Source organism: Aythya ferina, assembly GCF_964211825.1.
Source record: "Aythya ferina genome assembly, chromosome: 2".
Taxonomy (NCBI): domain Eukaryota; kingdom Metazoa; phylum Chordata; class Aves; order Anseriformes; family Anatidae; genus Aythya; species Aythya ferina.
Genome location: NC_140297.1, coordinates 6276443 through 6300126, shown reverse-complemented (window position 1 = coordinate 6300126; position 23684 = coordinate 6276443). Strand labels below are relative to the sequence as shown.

Sequence of the window (23684 nt, the reverse complement as noted above, 5' to 3'; positions counted from 1 at the left end):
TGTTTGCAGCCAGGTGTCGCACTTTTAGGCTCCCACTGTGCTCAGTGTTGTCCCCACAAACTGGCCAGGGTGTGCCTTGTGTCCATCTGGGAGAAGCAAAGTGGTGGGGACAGCAGTGAGCTCTTCTGAAAATGCATCAGCTTCTTCCCACGAGCTGGCTTTATGGTGTGCTTCTTTTAGCTATCAGATGTTTCAAGCTCCTTGATGCACTCTACAGGGAGCACATTGGTGCTGACATAATTCATGAGTTAACATATATGCAGCATATCTTGGACTATTGAAACTACAAACACAGATGTAAAGTAGATAGAATAGCTATATATGTCTTCAGTATCTGACAGTGACTTCAGAATTGTAACTGATGCAAACCCCAGTAAAGCTGTCAAAAGAGAATTTTAAGGTTGCAGAAAAAAAATTGCAGAGTAGAAAGTGCCATAGTGCAGCCTCCTTCCAGAACACACAGGGGAAAGGGTCTTTAGTCAAAGAGACAGACTCTTTTTCCCAATGAGCTTTTGCATTTATAACAGTTGTGAGGTTACTTCCCATACGTGTAGACCTTAATAGCACATTAGGAGAGTGCACACCCCACCCAGGCAATCTTGCTGGTGCCAGGGGGCACAATCTTTGGGAGCAGCATTTCACCTGAACCTGACAGTTTCCTATAGCAATGAGGTGGGTTTGAGCTGCAGTAGGACCTAGTCCTTTCTTTTTGGTGCTCCTTCTCACCAGCCTAAAAGCACATCCTTATGGATAACCAGTGAACATCCACTGCACCAAGCTGGAAAGGGGATTTAAGCAGCACAATACTGCCCAGCCATAGACTGCATTTTCACGTTGAGTCACATCACCACCCAGATGAATTAATAGCAGAGACCAAGGAACAAGTTGTTCTGTCTGGGCAGCAGTAAAAATACTCCTTGGCTGGCAATTTAAAGCCTAAAACCTCTAACAACAAGAAGAACCCCCAATAATTACATGCCCTGTAAGGTGCTCTCTGGGAGAGGAGCACAGACCCCCATCCTGCTTAGGACCACAGCACTTGCCAGGGATTTCATCAAATTAATCTACCTGCTTAAATAAGAGGGGAGGAAACAAGAGGGAGAAGAAGAAAGAAGGAGAAGAGAAAAAAAAAAAAAAAAAAAAAGGCTATCCAAAAGGGAGCACAGCAGCTGAGCTGAAAGCTCTGGCCACTTATTTAAATAAGCAGTTTCAGCTAATGCAGGCCCCCAGTGCTTTCAAATAGCTTTTTATGTGCCCCAGGAACACCTGTCTCTCTCTAATTGTGCTTGGAAAAGAGAAAAAAAAAAGAAAAAAGATAGAAGAAAGAGAGCTTGGATTACTTCAGGTGCTTCTTTTTTCCTCTTTTCCACCCAGGCTAGCTTCTCATGCCTGTTGCTGCAAGTAATGCCTACAGAGCAGATCTTCAGATCCTCCCAGGCCAGGTAGCAGCTCAGTGTCTTTAAAGGCCAGGCCCATGGTCCTCAGCTGGCCCCATTTCTTTTGAAAAGGAACAAAGCTAGGTCTGTACACCAATGCATACTGAGAGAAAAAAAATACAGGGAAAGGGGAATTTGCAAAAACAGGTGAAATATCTGGAGCTTCTGCTGCCTCTCTGAAATACCCTTGGGTGAAACAGCTAGTAATGAGGTTGGTGTTCCCTCTACCATGTATCATTTCTGAGCAGAGGTTTATTATCCCCTTAATCTTTTCTCATACCTGTTTACCCTTTTGCTTGGGCATTGCATTTTCTGCCTCACAGCTGCCTAACTGCATGAGTGCATCTACAGATCCAGGAACTGCATCAAAGGAATGAAGGGCAAAAAGGTAAAGGTCTTTAATTTAGGAGGCTAGAGAGACTAAGGTGCTCTGCACGAAATCTCCACCTCTACTGCCTGCTTCCTTGAACCAGAACCCTTGTGTTCAGGTGAGGACCATGGACTCCTGAGGGCAGCTCTGGAGCTGGTCCATGGCACGGAGACGAATGCGTCTGCAAAGGAATTAACAGAGGGCTGCCCTTACCAGCAGCAGGTTGGTTACTGCTCTGGAGTGCTCTCATGTACTGTAATATGATGGGATACATGAGTGCTTAGGTTAATTATAAACAAAAAATTATCTCCTGGAAAGCCAGACACTACTTCGTGTAACTCAGGTTAAAAGAGGTTTTCACATCATCCACTCAGCCTATTTTTTTTTTTTTTGCAAGGCATTTCCTCTTTTTTTAAAAAAAAATAATTCTCCATCTAATGCTCAAACTAAGGCTGTGAAAGTCTATTAATATTCCATCTTCTCAGCTTGTTTCCTACTCCTTGTGTCCACGCTTTTTGAGGCAATGTTTCCGTTGCAGAGGGCAGCCTCGTTGCAAACAGCATGTGCCACTCCTGTTGGCATAAATGCTTTTAAATAAATCATTCCTGCATCCTAATTGCTTCCTGGTGGTTTCCAGAAGAACCTCTTTACGTCTCGCTGTTCTCTTAATCTGTCACCTCCTTTACACCTGCTCAGGCTTTTCTAACAGCTCCCGTGAATTCCCAAGGCAGATGGCTGTGAATCAAGAATTAAACCTCAGCTAATTTCCAAGGGTGAGCCAAACAACCTGCTGCTGTGTTCTTGCATCCAGAGAGATAGCAAAGGGCTTGGCTGCTTGGCTGCCCTTTGGGATTCGCAGTTTTCCCACCCCAACCACTTGGAATGGGGTTTCAGGCTTTCACAGTCCACCTTTACATTGCACCTTTGCCAGATCCCTGGGTCATGTTTACCAGCACGGGTAGGGATGGCAGAAGAATTCCTGTGACTTTTGGGGACCATAGGATGCCCCTCGATCAGCTAGACCTTGTCCTAGAACTGAAGCCTTCCTCCTTTTTACTGCAGTGGTGGCTGCCTGGCTGCAGCTGCTTGGGAAAGGCTGGCATTTCTACTGGGGTTTGCAACAAAAGAATTTCTTCATTGTCAACTCCGTTCTGCTTCTCATCCAGGCACCGTGCAGAGACAGCCTTGATTTAGGGCAGCTGAGCAGGAATGATATTCTCCCCTTCAAAAGATCTGTGAAAACACCTCCCGATGCATCCCAGGGTACCCTCTTGATGCTGACTGCTGTTGTCAGGTTGTGGATGGGGATGCGCTTGATTATTGTTTGTTATTTGAAGACAGCATTGTAATGCCGGGGGTGTGCATGGTGATTGCTGAGAGAACATTTCCCTGGGGTTCAGCCCCATCGGATGTGCTCCACTGCCATCTCTGCCGGTGGGAGCTGAGGTGCTGAGCCGAAGGGATGCTTATTTCTGGGCAGGATTAGGCTCAACTTTACTCAAATATGTCACAATGCAAAAGGAAAAGAGAAAAATTTGCGTGGGTTGTTTTCACAAGGTGCAATTCTGGATTTCCTTGTTTCCCTAAAGCATTTATTTAATCAGATGGTCCAAATCAATAGGAAAAATACCAAAATCGATGTGGCAAATATGACTTGAAAAACATCCCTGCATAGTTGAATTCTTGAACCTGACTTGGTCCTGATTTTGTATTGAATAGGTTAGGATGGAGAGTGACCCTGACAAATTACAGGACCTCCAATTTCTGTGAATAAGGATATATTACAATGGTGCCATGGCATGTGTCAGAATCATCATCTTCATTTTCCTCAGCACAAAGCATCCCAAAGCCAGTTTCACAGCCATGCCAGGTTAGGAGGCCAACCCAAAATCTCTATACCACTGGTGTGCAACTTCTAAGTTTCCTCCAAATTCCTTTGATCCTCCTTTGACTGCCACGAATCTCTTAAGCAGCCTTTTCACTTCTAGCTTGGGTGAAGCCTCGATGGTGGTGAAGGTCAACAGCTGTTGAGGTTGTAAAGGTGCTGGGCACCAGGGAGGAGAACCATAGGACAGAGCTCCTCTTATATCTGATGACATAAGGTCCATGTTTCCCTCCCAGCACTGATCCTCCACCCAAGGGAGAACATCACTTTGTGAGGAATTTGGCTGCTATGCTCACAGCCATGGAAAGGGCTGGGCAGGCTGCATGCAAGGGCTGAAGGCTCAAATATCACTTATTTTATTTTTAAGGATGTTCTTCTAAAAAGGGCCACTGAAACGTGCTCCATCTTTAAATAACTTCAAGAAGTAAAAACAGTTGGTAAATCTAGTTCAGCACAATCTGAGCTGAGCTTGGCTTTTTACACCTCTTTCAAAAGCTGAAATTATCCCTTAATAACAAATTTTTCGTATTTTAACCATTATGCAGCATTTAGGCAGGCAGTAAGCTAGGTTTGCTGATGGACTTTTCTCCTCACCCTCATTGACCATCCCTTTTCCTTTGTCTGAAGCATTCTTTGCCTGAAATCCAGCTTGCACTTCCACTTGGCAAAGCCGGGCCGCTCTCCTTTTAGCATCTATGTGGTAACTAACATGAGGTGCAAACCAAGATAAGACAAGACATTTGGATGTTTTCACATGTGTTATGTTGAGATAAAGTGTGGGGAGGCAGAAAGGAGATTTACAGTGTCCGCTAACACACATTAAAACCGTTTATCTCATCTTCATGTGGAATTTTTTTTTTTTTCACTTACCCTGAATTAGGCAACATGTAGTAAAACAGCATTTTTTTCCCCCCTTTGAAACAAGGCTCCCTGGCTTCTGGAAAGGGATTCTCTTTTCTCTTTAGTTAGCTGGGAGGTTTATGTCATTGGCAGAAGCCCAGAAGAATGCACACTGAGACATCTTCAAAAATCCCACAAGAGCATTTGCTTTGAAGAACTGGAAGGAAACCAGTCAAAAACCTGCTCTGAGGTAATAATGATCTGCTGTAACCCGTGGATTTTCAATAGCTCATAGAGAGCACTAATAAATTCACTCATAAACTGCTTCTCCAAGTGACAGGCTATATTATTTTTACTCTACCTTGGCTGTATTTTTGTCATTCTGTTCCCGTGCGCTTTTCCAAACAGAAACTAGATGAAATCCACATGCTTTTAAGATACTTTCCAAAGAATACAAATTGGATTTCAGTGCTGTTTGGGAGCAATTCATTACAGCAGATTGTGTAATTACTGGTAAGGCAAACAGAAATCACCTTGCTAATCAACAGGGAATACAGATGGAAAAAACAATTAAAGTAATCATAAGCCATCAATATTTACTTCACACAGCAAGTTTTTAATTGTCACTTAAAGACAATCCAACACAAGGGCATAATTTAATTCAATTCAATTTTCAGCTAGGGATAGAAAGACTGCTAAAATTGTTCGTCTCAAACCCAAAGATTATTAGCTGTTTTTTAACTCGTCTGGCAGTGAAGTATTCTAAGTAGAAATCTTAGAGCAAGTGCTTTCCAGGAAACTATCTTGGAAAACATAATGTCTGTATTTTTTAACCATTCACTGAAAATGATGATGTGTTTAATGACTGAACATCCATGAGCGGTTCTCAAGCACACAGACAGGAAATTTGACAGCAAACGGGAAATTTGGAAAGGGGCTCAATGGGGAACACAGCTCTCTAAGTACAAACTCAGCAGTGCACAGGCAAAGACCAGAAACCTGTTCTGTTATAACCATTCACCAAAAGGGGCAACAAACCCCTACATCTTATTTTACTATCATAAAAGTGTCGACAAATTCTTTCCTCCTGAGTTTGCTGTATAACTCACTTGAGATGCTTGGCCTCAAAAGATACTGTTGAGCCTTTCTTGAACTATTTTGCAGACAGAAATGCTGCTTACAGCTGCTGTGAGCCCCAGCCTTCAAGGCAGTGGAGCAGTTCCCTGGGGAAAAGGGCTGAAAGGAGCAATCTCTCTCCGTGGTGGCTCAGCTGGAGAAAGAACTTGGTGGGGCATCAGGACAGAGATTGGGACCTAGAGAGCATCTTCCCCTCCCTACTACAGGATGGAGCTTTAGGGACCATCGCTGAAGAGGACTGAAAGGGGAGGAGGCTTTAAAAATCAGTAGGAAATAGCCTTTCCCTATATCAAATCTTGCAAGGTATTATGATCTTAGAAAGAACTTGTGGAGAAACTCTCGCCTCCCCTCATTTCTGAAACCAGTAAAGAATAATCGTTTTGTGTTTTTTTTTTAAGCCTCGATTGGAACTAACTTTTGGTCAATTAAATGGAATGCAAAAGCTGCAATGGAGACGATGGATTTGCGATAATGGACTTTTGTAGAGAAATGACATTGGTGCCCGCTTAAGAGGATTTTTCTGTGTATGCCACAGGCCATGAAACCTGCCTTTGAGTTTTTTCCAAGCAGTGTTACTAATGAGTTAGGGCGGTTACATCCCCTTCCCGAGAGCTTTCCCATGACTGCTGCAGGGTAGTGGTCTCTCCCCTTCGCCTCCAGTGGATGATCACCAAGCAAAGAAGCTGCTGACTGCAACACCTCCACCCTTTGAATGATGCTGAGCTCCAGACCAGTGCCTTCCCTGAACTGACCACTGCAAAGGAATAATCCGCTTGCTGTCGGCAGAGGCCGGGGCATTGCTCAGAATTAATTGGCTGAAGCTCAAACTAGATAAGCTCGAGATAATATTTATAGGTCAGAGGAAACAATTGAAAGCAACATCAAACGTGATACCAGCAGGCACGACCGGAGGAGTTTATCTGCTCCCTGTTTTAAAACCCAACTGTCTCTGCCTGTCGCGGGACGCGCCTGGTTGAGAACAGTTTTCATAAACATTTGTTCTGAATGCCATGCGCCTTCGTCTCTGGCCAAGTTTGTACTTCTTGTTTAATCTGCTGAGTACAAACAGGTTTTGATTGCACGAATGCTTGGGAAATATCAATTCTTTGTGAAAATATTTGCCTATGCAGCCTAGCAAAGAGGCTTCTGCATAAACACCATTCCTGATGGTGACGGTGATGCTGATGTCTGTCTACACTCTGGTTATGCTACAGACTCTGCTTTTTTCTCATTTGGAAATGAGCTGTGACTTGCAGTCCCCATCACACAGTTTGTGTGCACAGCAAAACTACATTTACAGTGTAGAAGTGGGTTAATTTTAAGAATATACATGTTATTTGCAGGGAGGTAATCTATAGATTAATGCATTAATGCTTTTTGTTCAGTATATCCAAAACTACTGCAGAAATTTAAGGCATCTCTCCCAAGTGCTCTAAGTTGAAATGAGCCTCTGTTTTGTGGTTTGATTACTCCTTTCTCTCTTCCTCCCAAAGAAATCTGTTGCAAAACTTTACTGTATTGCAATGTATTTAAAAGCACTCTCTTTTTGTTTTGCTACACTTGCACGCTTCTTAGAGATGTGGAGGCCCATTATCAGAGATCATCCTTTAGGGATTCTACATCCAGCAAAAATAGCCCTCAGTTTGTGGATTACTGTGTTTTGATGTTCAGGCTGTGCAAGACAGAATTTTTGTTAGTAATCCACAATCACGAGACAGAGCCTTTGCTGCTCCACAGGCCCAAATCAGTGTCAAAGGTCTTTCACTGAGCAGAGTAAGTATGGGGAAAAATAATAATTCTTCAGCAATGTGCTTATAACCCCTCTGGGTTCACTTCCCATTTAGAAACAGTGAATACTTGCAAATTTTAAGATCGTTTTATGAATAATTCACAGCAGAGAAAGAGTTCTGAGTTGCATTTGTACAATGAGAAAACACAGATGATAGATAGTTTCCCATGTCCAATGAAAAATCAACCATCGCAGCTTGAATTTTGAATACCAATACCAAATTGCTAATGAATAATTTGCAGATCAGGAATTTTTAAGTGAATAATTTTAAACAAATAAATTTGAGAAAATCAGACAAGTGGTTCATCTGCTTCTTTTCGAGCAGCTAATTCACTCATTCACTCCCTTCTGCAGCTCAGTTGCAGTGATTTGGTTCTCAAAGGACCAAAAGAAAATGTAAATTGAAGTAAAAAGTGTGCTGGAAAAACGACAGCATGTTACTCTGCCAATTCAGAGTGGCAGGGTGTGCGAGCAATAGGCTAGGAGAAGAGCATCTGTTAAACCTGCTAAAAATATATTACCGGTTCTCATAATCCATGTTGGCAAATGACTGAAGAAAATAATGGGGCATGGGGAAAAGCTTTATTAATTGAGAATGCAAAAGGACAAACTTCCTAGAGTCAATTAAGTAACCAAAACAACTCAAGGGCGGGACATCTTTTTGGCTAGCTTGGGATCCTGCAAAAACAACCTTTTCACGTGGGTTCAGAAAATAAAGAAGACTAGGCCAGTGGCTTTGCTGGGGACAGGACAGTCCAGGGGTGCTGTGGTCTGCCTGCCCCCATAGCACTGGTTAATGACCTGACTGCTCTGGAAGTGGCAAGGATGTGCAGCCTCTTTCCCCAACCCACCCATGGCTTTCTCTGCAATCTGACATTACATTCACAAATCTCATCATGAAAAGGCAAACATCAACCTTAAATTTTTGGGCTACATACTGACTTTGCATTCTTGCACAGCTCTTATTTCAAGTGAGTTTTTCGCATGGAGGACAGAATTTCATTGCTTTTCTGGTTTACTCTCTTTGGCATTAATTAAATGCCATGCTCTATGTGTACTTCTATTAAGGAAGGAACTCATTGCAGACTATTGGTAATACAGCAGAGCACCAAACTGCCTCGGTGAATTCACCATGCAAACTCTCATCCCCATCAGGAAGACCCCTACTTATAGTAGTGACAATATTCAGCTCTCATCTAGCTCTTCTAGTCTCCAGAAGGTCATTATGAACATTAGCTCCAACAACAAATTCCTGGAAACCCATACAACACTTTATATGAATCCTACTAGTCCCATTTTACAGATGGAGGAACAAAGGAAGAGAAGGTATGCCACTTGACCTAAACCACAGTAAGCACATTTTTCAGGTTTGGGCTGTAACTTAGGAGCTGGTGGTTTCCAATTTTGTGGTTAGATAATTAAACCAGGCCTTCCTTTTCTATTGAAACTAATCTGTGAAAAATAAGTGCCTTCCCTTTAAGAGGTTTCCAAGCATGTATGTGAAGAGGAATTTATGACCTACAATTTATGTAAAGAACTTCCTTTTCATAAATCAATTTATTAAAGCTCTGGAGAAGCTTCCAAAGGCTCTGATCCAGCAGGGCACTTAGATATGTCCATAACTTCAAACAAGTAAATCGCCCCATTGAAGTGCTTTTCTGGGCTGGGGCCAAAGAAAGTACAGCTCTCCCCCGAGTCAAGGTTCAGACGTAAAATGGGGGAAAAAAATAATTCATCAGAAGTTTAATAAGTTACAGTCATGGCAAAGCTTTGCTAGCCTGCCACGTTAATACCCCGAGCTAATAAGAAATAGCCTTGGGGAGATAATTGCCTCCTTATTGATATGCTGTGATGAAATGTTAAACCTCATCTGGAGGATGCAGCATTTCTGGCCTTTCTGGAATTCATCAGATCCCACACTCAGCCATTGTTAAACTTCAGGTTTTATGTGCTAATACCTGCTGACCTTCTGCATGGGGGTCCAGGCACAACTTTGGAGAGGGCATGGCTGGTTCTAGCAACACTCTTAGGGGATTAATTCCCTTTTATTCAACTATTTCTTGGTTTTAAAGATTATTCTCTCAGGAGAGCCATGCGCAGAGACATTTCATGGATTTAGAGTATTTTGTATGGTTTTGTAGTAGTGAAATCACTTTAGGTAGGGCTATTCACACCTTCTTCTGGACTCCTCCACTTGTGAATGCTTCGGAGATTGAGCATCCTGCGAGGTGCTGCTGGCAGCCTCACAGGGAAGCTCTGCCAAGGACAGCTCCTCTAATCTGCTGAGACTTGTGTGTCGAGGTCATGTGCGGAGCACTCGGAGGTAACCGGACCTTGTGCTAGGCGGGAGTGTGGGACGAGACATTAAATGCTAAGAGAAAGAGTGAGCTCCTGGGGACTAGAGGGGAACGTGACTCACATTAGCAGGGTAACACCTCTGCACAGACACATGGAGCCGTTTTCTCCACCCTGGCACGCTGTGTGCTGGGGATGCACAGTCGCAAAACGGCGTCTGGCGACCTCCTTCGAGGTTCACCAAAGGTTGTTACTCGGAGTCAGAGCGACAGCTGTCACTTTGCAGACGCAAAGCTGCCAGACTTAACAGCCTCTATTCCTTATGCGCACCATAAAATCACAACATGAGCAGCATCGTAGCTCCCAAACGGTACTTACATCTACAATGAGGAAGTCAAGCCAGCACCAGGCGTTGGTGAAATACTTCTTGAAGCCATAAGCCACCCATTTCAAAAGCATTTCCAAGACAAAGATGTAAGTGAATATTTTGTCAGCGTATTCCAGCATGGTTTTTATGTTTTTTCGATCTTCGAGATAAATATCTTCAAAAGCCTGGAAGTGCAAAATATTGATTAAGAGCTTCTGCTGAGCGATGTTGGAAAGCATCAGTGCTGCACATAGTCTCATTTGATGGGACTTCATGTACTGGCAGTGATTTCTGGTATATTTTAATGTTACCATCAGAACGAGTGCACAGTCATAGATAGTACTGATCCTAACCTAATAGACAGAATCCGACCCTTACATTTAGTCAGACACGTCTTACTGCTAATGATGACAAATTGGGTTATTAACATGCTTACGCCCGTGTTACAGAGCACAGAGTTCCCTGGCTTCTGTTCAGCCATCACATTTCAGGTAGCTACAACTATCTGCCTCAAGAAATGCTCATTATTATTCACTTAACAGAGCAATTATGTTTTAAAGGTCAAGGTATCTATCTACCCATCTCATCTGTCTCCCTAACTAAGCTTGTGCAGGGCACCATCAAAAGACATTCAGCATCTGCATCAAGTACAAGCAACTTAATAACCCTTTTAAAATATTTACGATATAAAACAATGTGCCTACTAAAATAAAACAAGTAAAGTTGTCCCATAATTTAGCTTTCACTTTATAATGCATGTCAAATAAAAATGCAGGATCCCGGTGTCAGGGCAGCAGATACATGGCTCGGCTGGGAGCTGCTAAGTCGAGCAGTGGCTTTAGCCTGCTTCCCAGCTGATCATTATCCAGACTGCCTCCCTCTGTGTCCCTCTCACTTGGAGGACCCAGGCTTTGATATATTCCTCTTGTCCCAGCGTGTGACACTCAGCAGCAAGAAAGCACGACATTATTCAAGAGGGTCTGTGCTAATCGTCTTCATTATCTACATTTACATATTTCGAGATCTCTCGCTACTTTCTGAGGAACTTGCAAAAGTTAGCGAGCACCCAGTGCCTGTAGATACCAGAAGCGTGCTGCCTGTCACTCAGGCAGTCACACTGGTCTTTTGTCTGCCAGGAAACAGTAATTAAACTGACAAGACAGCTCTGGCAGCCCAAGCCAAAGCTTGTCCATTTGTCCCCACACTTCGGGGTGACGTTTTCGCTGCGACCCAGTCTCCTATCTTGCCTTCAAAAATGATATTTCAAGGGTGTGAAAGAGCTGTTGGAGAAAGCCACAGAAAACAATACACAGACAGACTGGAGTTTATCGCTTCTGGTAGGGGCTCGCTCACTTTGTCAGATGACTTGCTGTACTTTGCAATTACTGCAAAAATAACAGCAAACTATTTAAAGTGGTTTCCTTCTCTCCCTCCTGCCTCCGCTCCCCTTGTTTGCTACTAACTTGTCAGAAAGCACATTGTGTTTGCTCTACCAAGAGCAGACCGTGAGCCAGAATAACAAAGGAAAAAATAAAATGTCTGTGTACCCTCCCACGTGTTCAATCCCAATCCTGGAGAGCAGAGCTGATATGCTGAAGCACAGTGCAGGTATGTGAGAAAGTGCAGCGAAATTTGCCCTTATACAGAACTGTACCGAGTAAACTGAAAATAAATTTTTTAAAAGGCAAATGAACATTTTCAATGAAAATTAAATGAGATTTATATCACAGTCTTCAGTATCTAAGGCACTTTTAATTACACATGTAAAGAACTGCATTTGTCTGAAGTGTATTATAGCAAATGACATGCCCCCTTTAAAATGTGTTAAAAAATTAACATGCTGATCCCCAAGCTGGTGCAAAAACTGTCAGAATCCATTGATTTCAGCAAAGCTATGACAATTTTCAGCAGCCTGCTATCTGTACAAGTTTTTCAGCCTTTTTCTTCTCATAATAAAAGAAAATCCCCTGGGCAAAATTCCAGTCCATCCCTAGTGGACCTGGAGAATTGTCCATTCTGTTCATTTTGTAACAACATTTATGTACTTCCATCTTCTTGCCTTCCTGCAGAGACTTTCTTTAAACTGCACAAGCCTAGTACTTCTGTGTTTGCCTCTTATTTTTTAGGCCACTGACAATTTGCGTTGCCCTCTTCTGGAGTTTCTTCAATTAGCCCACGTCCTTCCCAAAGTGCAGTGCCCAGAGCTGAAGCCTTGTGCTCCAGCTGAGGCCTCCTTGATGCCAACTGGAGTGGAAGAACATGCTTATTTATACAGCCTAGTGGGGTGTTCGGCTTTTCTACAGTGCTGTGATGTAGTTTATTCTATTCTGTTTGCTGCCTGTTCTCTCTCCAGCTCTCTTTAGTAAATCTGCTACCTCACCAGTCAGCCTGCATTTTGTCTTTCTGCCCTTGATTATCCCTGGTGAAGTGAAGCAGGAACCTTTCTAAGGTGACTTTCATTTAAATACTGAAGGCAGATTCATCTGCTAGGCAAAGTTAATCCTGAACTTCAGAAAAACACTGGTAACCTGTCCAAAGATGATACTGCCTGTGAATTTAGTAGGTATGTTTCTTAACCCCATCACTGAGGAGAAAATCAGTGACCACCAGACCAAAGTCCAGAAAACTTCCTATATATCCCTTTGCTCTATAACAAACTAAAACCCTGGGAGAAATCAGCATCAATTTCAGGGACATTCTTAACCATGTAAATGACCCATGCAAATATAGGTGCACTGGATGGGAGCTTCAAGCAACAGCCTTAAGCAGAGGTGCTAATTTTTCTATCTAAGTGACCCTGGAGGGGACAGGAGGAGGGATGGAAAAGGCAAGATTGAACAGCTAGAGCAGCAATCTTTGCTAAAAGCAGGCTGGATTCAGAGTGGAGAGAACAAGCCAGATTGTCTACCAAACTCCTAGAAACTGCATGCTGGTTGCCACTGCCACAAAGAGCCCAGGGCTGATAGTACAGAGTGGATAATCCCAGCACACCTCCTCTCAGGAGGAGAATATCCCTTATCAGAGTCATGGGCAATGACCAACTGGTTTTCTTGTGCGTGCATTCACTCGGCTCCAAGCAGGAGGTATCTGAGCACAGAAAGGTATGTTGGGTTAAGCTAAAGTGCATCCAGAACATGATACACATCCACCAGCTCCACTGGTAGCTCTTTGATTCACTGGTTGCTGTGCTTTGCTTTGAGAAATGAGCAATGAGGTTTCATAAGATCTTGGATGCACCTAACCTGAGGCCACCTTCTCTTAGATCCATGTCTACTTTCAATCAATGAAGAAACCTTGATACACTTACCAGGGCTCCACTGCTGAGCAGGATCATGAATATGATGAAAGTTTCAAACCAGTTGTGTTCGACAATTCTGTAGCACGTTTTCCGGAGCCTCCACCAAATTTTGCCTGGAAATTTTGAGATGTCCACTGAACAGCATGGGAAGAATCGCACGCAAACTGAAAAGGAGCAAAACAAAAACCAAACAACCGTTAAAAAAACAAGGCCTGATTATTTCTTAAATCTGTAAAAAGTGCCTGCTAAACAAGATTCCAGCAATAAACTACAAGATTCCAGCAATAAACTACTACATGGAGTATTTCCTACCTTTTCTCCCTCTAACGACCCTTAGAAACTTCTCATCATACTCTTCTGCTTTGCCTTCTATTTCCCCTTCTCACTCCCCTATTCAAAAATATTCAAAATCACTTTAAACCTGCCCTAGTGGTCTCTCCCAGTGATTTTTGTGGTTACAGAATATTTTGGTCATGAGTCACCCGTGCCCCAGGTTGATCACATTGTATGAACTAAGCTCAGGCAGCCCTGCTGATCTGGTCTACTGACTCCAGCAGGGTATTACCAATAGTTTCCACGTCCTTCTGAATGTATGAAGGATATTTTCTTGGTATTACTGTACCGTTAGAATTACTGATTAAAAGTGGCAACCTGATGAAAGGGAGATGAAGGGAGGTGGTGCAGCAATGCAGATGGGACCAATGTGCTGAAGAGACTCAGACAGGAAAAGCAGATTTTGATCTCTTGGTCTCTCATGAGCTTAAACAAGGCATCAGGTCAACTTTGAAAGGGTACTTAGGTGGCTAAATCCTCTCTGACTTCAGCAGAAATTTAGATATCCAGCCTCTGTCCACAGCAAGTTCCCTACTGGCACTTAGAGCACTTTCAGACCTTAGCGAGGTGTTGCAATGACAAATACAATAGCTAAATGCCATGGTGGCAATGGGGACCACAGAACGATCTCTGCTGGCAAAACCTTGGCCATGTTTTTAGTCTTCTTAGCAACATTAAACTGCTATAGTGAAAGAGTATTGTTGTTAGTAACAGATAGATTGGTCTTTCCCATTTAAAAAGCACCACTTCCATTATCTTGTGTTGAGTAGGAACTTAAAACTGTGATGAGAGGACAGCCTGGTAGCCAGAATTTGTCCTTTCCCAGGCTGGCCATTGAGACTTATGTCAGATAATTCAAATCAAGTGTCACAACATTTGCTGATGAGAATAACCCTTAGAAACTACTTTATTTCCAAAACACAAGCTTTTTACCCTGCATTTAATCCATGTGTTGCATAGAAATAGACATTGCTGTGGAGTTTTATAGTCCCATCATAAGATGATAAATCACAGGCCAGCTGCTTCCCTAGCTGAAAGGTGGCTGAGGTCACGGACACATCTCGAAGCACACAACAACTGCTCAGAAGTGACAAGGGAGGAGATCTCACTCTGGTGATGTAATGCAACGCTATTGCAAGTAGAAATAATATTTAGGCAAGGAATGTGGGGAAGGAAAGAGGGTGAGTGCCAAGGTTACGCAGACAGCAGATGCTGTTAATTCAAGGTGGCATAACTGAGGCTCTTGAGCTACATGTGATTTGCAAGGAGATCAAGTGCAAGTCCCAGGATGCCGGGATTCCCATGTAGCTGGAAGTGGGGATGTGCTGGCAGCTGGCTCTGCCAGGAGGGAGCAAGCTGCTAAGTCTGCTGTGCTCTTCCTGGCATTTTCTGTAAGTTTATACTATCCCACATCCCTGCTATGGAGCAGCAGAGCTGTAGGGTGTCACTGCCATCATTCATGCATGAACCATTCCCAGAGCTGCTTTTTCTCCCCCATCTCTGAGATGTTTGGAAGCTGTAGGTTCTTGGCTGTATGAGGTTTTGGCATGGGACTAGCAGGATAGGAAACCCTTAATGAAAATGTAATGTGACAGTGATGCAAGTAACTATCTATCCTCTGAATACTTTCATCACACAGACCTGTATTCCCACTGTATTCTGGAATTCAGAGAAATTCTGGGCTGAGTTGAAATACATTAAATAATTAAATTGCTTGAGAATAGCATAGTGCTAGAAGAAGATGCAAGTGTAAGGACTGTCTCTCTGCCCCTTTGTGGGTCAGGTACCACTCCAGCAAAGGAAAGTTTTATCACTCTAAGCACTTCAATCCAAACCAACAGAGAATTGTGGCAAGGGATGAAAAGATATCATGTTAGACAGAACTTTTTCCTAAAACAAACACAGAGATAGTAATGTGTGTGAGTTGGGTATTTTTTAGGAAGTAGCTCCATGGAATAGAGTTTGAGTACCAGATCTATGGTATCAGATCCCTGAGCCCAACATTCTCCCCTGGCAGCTCTGCTTGGAAATGCCCATGCAATATATTCCCACCAGCAGGACAGGACACTGGGGGCTCTCAGTTGCTTCTCTTAGTAGTGCTGCCAGAAACTTCTTACACCATTTCTCACCCCACTGCCAGCTTTCAGATGTCTGGTCCACACTCCACGCTGTTATGCAGGTATGCAGCTTACCTCATACTCAGCTCAACTTGGCATCAGGTAGAGCTGAGACATGGGCTCAGATCCCTCATTTATCAAGGGAACAGCCTAATGAACAGGGTGTTCACAACTTAGGTGTGGGTTTCTCATGTTAAGCACAAATCCCCCTTTGTATTAGAGGTAACTGCTGCTTCTAGCAGAAGAAACTTTCCACAAGACTATCTTGTTCTCATACATACTTTAGAATATTTTGAAAAAAATTAAGTATTTTGAAAAATCTGAATTTTTATGACTTAAGACTTTTGTCTAAAAACTCTTCGCTATTTTCTCCTAAGTTAATACCTAGATTTATACTTGGAGTTTTAGACACTTAGGTAAAGGCCTCCGCTCAGCTAGTCATAGACTCCATAAGCAGCACTGGAATAGGTTAATGTCTTCCAGCAAGTGGTTCTCCCCACCTTAAGATAGTTAGTTGGATAAAACATTCCTGGGAGAAGTCTGCTTCTTTTCTTCAAGTACACAGTGAGCTAACATGATTACCTGAACCCAGGCATAGCTAAAATCAGGGAGTCATCTTCAAATGAAATACTAATGAGCAGGGCAGCATAAGACCTTAAGTTATTCATTTGTGATGGAAAAGAGTTTAAAAACAGTAAAAACAGGCTATTGCTGATATAGTCAGCTTCCATCTGATAATCTACAGGTACAGAGAGGTATATTTAAAGACAGAAAGGCAGCTAGGACCACTAATCTTTTCTTTTTTTTTTTTTTTTTTTTTTTTTTTTTTAAATGCTTTTTGATGGCAATTTCATGCAATTCTGCTCTGAAAAAAAAAGAAAAAAAAGGTCCTAGTTACTGACAGTAATACCTTGAAAAATCCAAAATAGCCTCTCAGATGAGTCAGCCCAAAATCACAGCGCTATTAAATCCCATGCTTTTGATTGGGCCCAATTCAGAAATGTTTAGACCAGATTCTGATACAATTACTAATGTCAAGTAGCACTTCCGTGAATAATCATGCTGGTGCAATTCAGATGAAATGCTATTTTTAACTACTCATAAATCAAACAGAAGAAAAGAAATTTGAAAGAAAAAGAAAACTGACCATAAATAGGTTTTTAATGAACGAAGTTCTATTTCCATTTTGAATTTTCTCATTGCCCTCAGTGACTGCTCTTTAATACCTGTGCTTTCCTGGACTCTCTAGTAATGCCGGTAGCCTACTGTTCGGTGACCTTGACCCAAGCTTAAATGATGAATTGGAAGCTTTACAAAGCACAACAAAAAAGTTTACTTGGCCTTAGTCAATGTTCAAAGAGTTGTTGGTGGTGGATTTTTGTTTGTTTGTTTGTTTTCCCATTTCTATGAAATCAAAATATTAGAAACATTCCAGTGTGTTCTAAGCATGATCTGGTGAGGGTCATAGCTCCCTAATAACTCCAGCTGACTTGTACAAGGCAGGTGGTCAACAGATTCCAGCTCCAGGTCTTGAAAGCTATTTACTTGATCCATACGAAGAAGACTATTCATTAACACTTTTTAACACAGCAAGTGTCAAGACATGAGTAAACCCTTTGGCATTTCTTATAACAGCATTACTTATGCTGTTTAGTCTAATAGATCTGTGCTATCCCCTGACATCAATGCTATTAGGGAACTATATAGGGTTGCGCAGAAGAAGCTGAATACCTCGTGATTTAGTCAGGACTTAGTTTTGCCACCCTAATTCATGGTGGGCTACATGTTTCTGGAGAGCAAAATGACTCATTTCCATTACAGTATTTTGCATAGTATATGTCTGCTCAAGAGAAACACAGAACAGCAGAGAAAGTCCCCCTCAAAAGGTCAAGCTATTTGCTGGCAAATCAGTGAAGCTGTACTGAGCTCCGTTAGTGGTCACCTTGCCCAAGAACAATGGTTGTTTTCAATTCTCGTTTCAACATTACGTACCATTTCTCATGAAAGAGACCCATTTACCAAGAAACCTTTCTAAATGCATTGGTTACCATGATATTATTTATTTTTTGTTTGCTTTTCAAAACAAGGGAACTGTTCCCTTCCGTGAGTAGGGTGTCCTATGGCATAACCACAAACTGAAGATTAAAATGGGGCCTATCCTGCAGTTTCCACTGCAGGTGTGACAGAGAAAGCTCTTACTTAAGTATCTGCCACAACAATAACAAACTAAAAACAAAACAAAACAAAAAAGAGGAATTTAATTTATGATGCATTCTGTGTAAATATTCCTTTAGCTCTGCACTCACATTTTCTAGCCTGCTGCATTATAATCATGGAGCTGTTAGACCTGATTGCATTACCTTGGTGCATTAGGAGAAAAATCTCCCTGTAAATGTGGGAGCTATGCTGCAATAACTTTCTCCTGCATGCACAATAGCCAGACTATTTATTTCAAGCTTATGAGCAAAGCCTTTACAAATCTACTGCCAATATATACATTTAAATTTGCATAAAATTGTTAGATATGTTTTGGCTGGGTTAGGCTGCTGATTCTCTTCAATAAACCTGGAAGACCAATTAATTTCTTGCATACTGTGGAGCAGTAAGTCTGTTACCTTGTGCTACAATAATTTTATAGCTACTGTTTCAAAGAAGATCCCAATTACTGGGGCATTCATTTTTAGAACAAAACAATATTTTGCTTAGCTTTGAATGCTGGTTATAATATTGCTTGGTTTTACACAAAGAAAATACAGCTTCCTTAGCACAAATTCAAGCAGGCAGGTACTCATAACTCAGTTTTAAGACACATATCTGTCAAACTGGGTTTCTAATGACCAGCCTGGCTAGTTGTGCATGCTCAAGGAAGAAGGTAAGTCTGGCTTGGAGGGCACACATCTCTGCTGGCCCTCTTATCTGCCCCCTTTCTCATCCTCTGGCCCCACTAATCCACTGGTATGCATGACTGGGTTTTATGCTGTGCAGCTCTAGGGCTAACACAGAATATATTTGCTTTCACTGTCTCCAGCATTTGGGTGCCTGCGACATGTGGAGATTTAAGTTTTTCCTTGTGTACTACAACTGGGAGCTGCAAAGACATGGCTTCTGACAAAGCCACAGTCTGCCAGGTGTTTTCACTCTTCCAAAGTCTTTACAAGGATATAATTCTTGTTTATTCACTGCTACTCTCCTCAAAACATATCCTCTTGGAGGTCACTGCAACTAACAGTGTGATGCATTGAAGCAAAAGCAGTGGGCAGCCTGGCCCACCAGTGCTGGGAGCCGTGCTCTGAGCAGGAGGTTGGATGAGTTGAAAGATGGAGGTCCTGTCTGACCTGACTTAATCTGGTTCTGCACAAGTGATGGGACAGTAAGTGTTTTCTGAAGCCTGAGAACACTTTACAACAAAATACTACCATGCTCTTCCTGACTGAAAAAGCCCTGTATCTCAGGTATTATGGCTAGAGAAGAGAGACTTTCAAACTTAGGTTTGTTCCATATATATATATTTTATATATATATATATTTCTAGGATGACACTTAAAGCATTTTTCTGGGCTTTGTTTGGTTTTACACTGCCTTCAAACCTCATCTGGTTGCCGAGCCCACAGCTCAGTCTAGATGTGTTCACTTTAGCGGTCTGTTGGAGCTCCTCTTGGCTTTTCCATTTCTGTACGGCCGCTAAGAGCCGCTGGGGAGGGCATGACACAGACCCCACCATTAACGAGAATAACTTCAGTGCTTTCCAGCTGCGATAAATGCTCCTACACGGTCACATGAAAACCTGGTTGTGGGTGTCCTGGGCGTCACGAGTTGCGATCAACCGCGTGTTGATCAAGGTAGCTCATTCTCGCGCAACCATCTGACCATATTCCTTTGCCAGCGGGCCGTGCCCGGGGAATTACGCTTGAGGACTTGGCGAAAACTTTCTCCTATTAGGGTCCAGGAAAGAGGAGTATGCTGGGGCCAGGGGCTCTCTTTGGATGACCTTCTGCGGGACACAGAAGATAATGTCCAAACAGACAACAATTTTTGGTGCGGAATGCATACCAATAGAGGTAACAGCACTGGAGTGTTGCAAGGCATCTGGAGGGAAAAATACCCAAATAGCTGGCATTGCCTAGATGTTGCTTTCCCATCAACTGGCAACAAGAATGATCTCTCCATTTCTATCAGGTTTTTCCCAGCAATACTCGACCTTGAGCTGTGACCCTACCTTGACTCCACATTTCCTGACCCAACAATATTCCCAGTTCAGCCTAATCAAAGCTATTTTGAGATGATAACAAATTAACAAGTCTCCCCAAGAAAAACGACCTATGGCTAATCTGGGTCACCCAACTCCGGGAAAACTCTGACCTCAGCAAACTTTCAGCAACTATTTCCAGAACATGTATTATCTTTGTGCCTTTGTTATCTGAAAAAGGGGGCTGAATCTGGAACATATTTGTCCAGGACACAACCTATGCTGAATGTGTTTAGAAATGTCATAGTTTGCATTTAGATAGCTGGTGAGCTAACAAGGTAAGAACTTAACACTCTCTCTCACCTCTCTTCATCTCACCTAATATTCTTTCACAAATATTAGCTGGCCATTCTTCCAAATATTCCAAATATTGTATCTCTTTATTAAAAGATGACAAAGGCAACACTAGATAAAATAGCCCAGTGCTTGCCCTTCAATAATTCCATTTTAGTACTTTATAACCTTGTCATATCTTAGCTAAGTAGATGGGTTTTGTTTTGCTTTGCTTCATTTTGTTTTTAACCAGACTGAAGTGATAGCTGCAAGAGGCTTAATTGTAATGCTAACTTTGAGAGAAAATATTGGATGGCATTTAATAAACAAAGATTATGGGAGAATACTGTGGTTTTCTCCATAAATACAAACAAGTTCTAACGTCATTGCAATAAAAGTAATTTGGACTTTCGGTTTATGGCTCTCTGACTTGAAGTTCAATGAGGGAACACTTACGTGCCAAGTTTACGCATTTTTGCCAAATCCATGAGCAATACAATTCCATTTAGCCTACACAGTAGCCTCTGAAAAATCCACATGGACGCGTTTTGCCTGGAAAGCAGAGCAGATGTACTGGGGATGCCATTGCCTGCAACAGCTTCCCCATTGCCCCCAGCCACCATGCACAGGATCAAGGGCTGGGAGCAGCTTCTGCTTCAATTCCCATTTAGTGCTCAAGGCTCAGCTGGCCATAGCCTGGGAAAAGAGGAGGACACCCTGATTTCAGCAGGGGCTGGTGAGGAATTAGAAGAGGAGAGGAATAAAAGGCAGCAACAGTGATGTTGTGCTCATGGGGAAGGGATCAGGAGCCAGAAGGATGGATGTGATCAAGGGTAAGCCTGGGATTCATCCCAAGGCTCCATTTCTACATTTATCTGTGGTCAGGATGACAGGTGGGCTTCAAAATTAGGTTAATGCTTCCAATGATCCACCTCTTGCCACTGCTACCCCATGTCCCATTGACATTGGCTTCCAAAAAAACGTCCGGGTATTGGTGTGGGTCTGCATGATGGGGATTCAGGCAGTTCTGGTCATTTGAAGAAAGAGAAAATTACAGAATGCAGCTGTGCTGGGAATGACCCAGGGCTGTATACTGAATGAAGTGATGGGCTGAATGATCCAAGCCTTTTTTGTTTTAAAAAATGGAAGGTGATCCTGTCCAGCCACGGTTTCATCATTTGTAAACTGTCTGGCATTTGACTGGCACTGGTCTTATAATACAGGCTTGTTTGTGCAATTATATAGTATAATTTCTCACTTTGCAGTGCACAACATAGATTGCTCCTCACTGGTCTCATTAAGAAATATATTATGAAAGAATGAAAACACCAGATCTAATTTATAAATATTATTGTCTCGGCCAGAACAGTTACAGCACAGTACCATGCTTTCTTCAGTCAACTGCATTAATTTTTGGCTACTGCTTTTAAGCAAAGCTGCCAAAAAAATGTTTAGATCCTAGGGACATTTGTAAGCCCTGCAGGGCTCCCTTACCTCATTCAATCATCTTTCTCACACATATAGAGCTGCACATTTTTGCTGACTTCAGGGGCATTCATATACCCAGTAAATCATTTCTGTCTGATCCCATCTGAGCAGCTCTGTTTTTATTTATAATAATCCTTGAATTTTCAAGGGAATATGCTAACATTCAGCTAACCCTATTTTTCCGAACCCAGATTTAAAGGAAAATGAGGAATCTTACTGGGATAATATTTTGAATAGAGCTCACTCAGAAGAAAAAACTTAGAATGTTATTTTCCTTTCAAATATAGCTAAGATAGATCTTTTTGTGCAGCTGGGTTTCAAATCCATTTTGGGGTAGCATGGTGTCAAAATTGAATAAAGAACTGGCTTATTGGGTTATTAAAATAGTTATCTAAATATGAGTTGTTATCTGAAATAATTAAGTAAAATGCCCCATGCATAGCACATCTCGGGTCAAATTAATGTTACTGGACATGCTTATCTTCATGCCTTTTAAAATAAATGGAATAGAGTCCCTGGGACTTGTGAGCACTGCAGACAGTTTATATTAATTGCCTATATACACCTAAGCTATAGAAACATCCTGAACTCATTAGTTCTCTACCAAGTCTGATTATGCATATATTTTGGAAGACAAAAATCGTCATTGGCCAAATCAGATATATCAACCTTATTATTATTATTTTTTAAAATAACTGTATAGCACAAATTGTGGTTAAAATAAACCCATCATGTTAGAAGCTACACAAGAATTTTGAGCATGCATATGGCTTATCTTGCCTTGGAAATCCAGAGACTAATGTTAACAAGTGATTCTGGAGCATTACTGTATCTAAGAAATGAAGTGCATCCAGTGAAATACTATTGCAAGCAGCCAGAGCAACTTGGTGTGAATGTGGAGGCATGTTTGATAAGAGGACAGGAGGTTTCTCTCCTCAGCATTGCAGTGAAATATGCAGGCCCTTACCTTCGGGGAAGCAATCTTCAGGCTCCATCAGCTCCTCAGCAAACTCAGGGATCTGCTCCAGCAGTTCTGCGGGATTTGTCAAATCCACTGTGCTGCCTTCAGAAAGACTGATTTCATCAAGCTTGTTGTCAACAAGAGCAAAGATGAGGAAAACAAATTGATCAATCGCCCCGAAGGAAGTAGCTGAGTTTTTATTCCACTAACCAATATCCCAGCCAAAGCAGACACGACAGCAAGATTGCCATGCACTTCACACGGTGCCCACTCCTCGAGTGACAGCTCTACCTATGCCGTGGTGAACTAATGGTTGACCCACCACCAACCAAAAAAATAATAAAAAAATCTTTAAAATAAATAAATAAATAAAAAGGAACAACCTAAGAAACATAGGGAACAGCCACTGAATATTAGTGGTAGGTGGAAGCTTGGAACAACTGAATCACTCAGGATTTTAAGGTTTGTATGTCCTTCCCTCATATTTGATGAATTCATATGGGAAAACCATAAGTAGAATCTAGCTCCTGAAATGCTGAAGGATGAATTGAAAGGCTTCTGTTGGGTTCTTGTCTCTGAAACCTCATTCCTGAGGCTCCTCACCCACAGCTGGTGCATAAAAACTGCACCTTGGTGGTTAGGACCGTGTCCTGTTCCCTGCTGCACCAGTTTCTTTGAGATGAGCAGAAGTCCTTCTCTCACCATTACATAAGCCGCCCAAATATGAAATAGAAATTTCATTTCAGGTCTAGGCTTTCTTTTGACATAAAACATTTTCTTTAAAAGATTTGCCTTCAAAATTTTATATCAGTATTCAAAATAAAACATATTTATTTTGTGTGAATCCAA

At 42.1% G+C, this 23684-nt stretch overlaps 1 protein-coding gene across 5 annotated transcripts in view; it reads right to left on the bottom strand.

The window, feature by feature from the left end:
• LOC311432690 (sodium channel protein type 5 subunit alpha-like) overlaps positions 1-23684 on the bottom strand; it is a 206930-nt gene that overhangs the window by 26435 nt on the left and 156811 nt on the right. For all 5 annotated transcript variants that reach the window (XM_084511137.1, XM_084511136.1, XM_084511135.1 and 2 more), the window contains exons 19-21: positions 22842-22962; positions 13427-13581; positions 10131-10304 (exon numbers count right to left, since the gene is read on the bottom strand). In XM_084511137.1, the coding sequence (XP_084367263.1) occupies positions 10131-10304; positions 13427-13581; positions 22842-22962 (450 nt within the window). The remainder of the gene's footprint in view (positions 1-10130; positions 10305-13426; positions 13582-22841; positions 22963-23684) is intronic.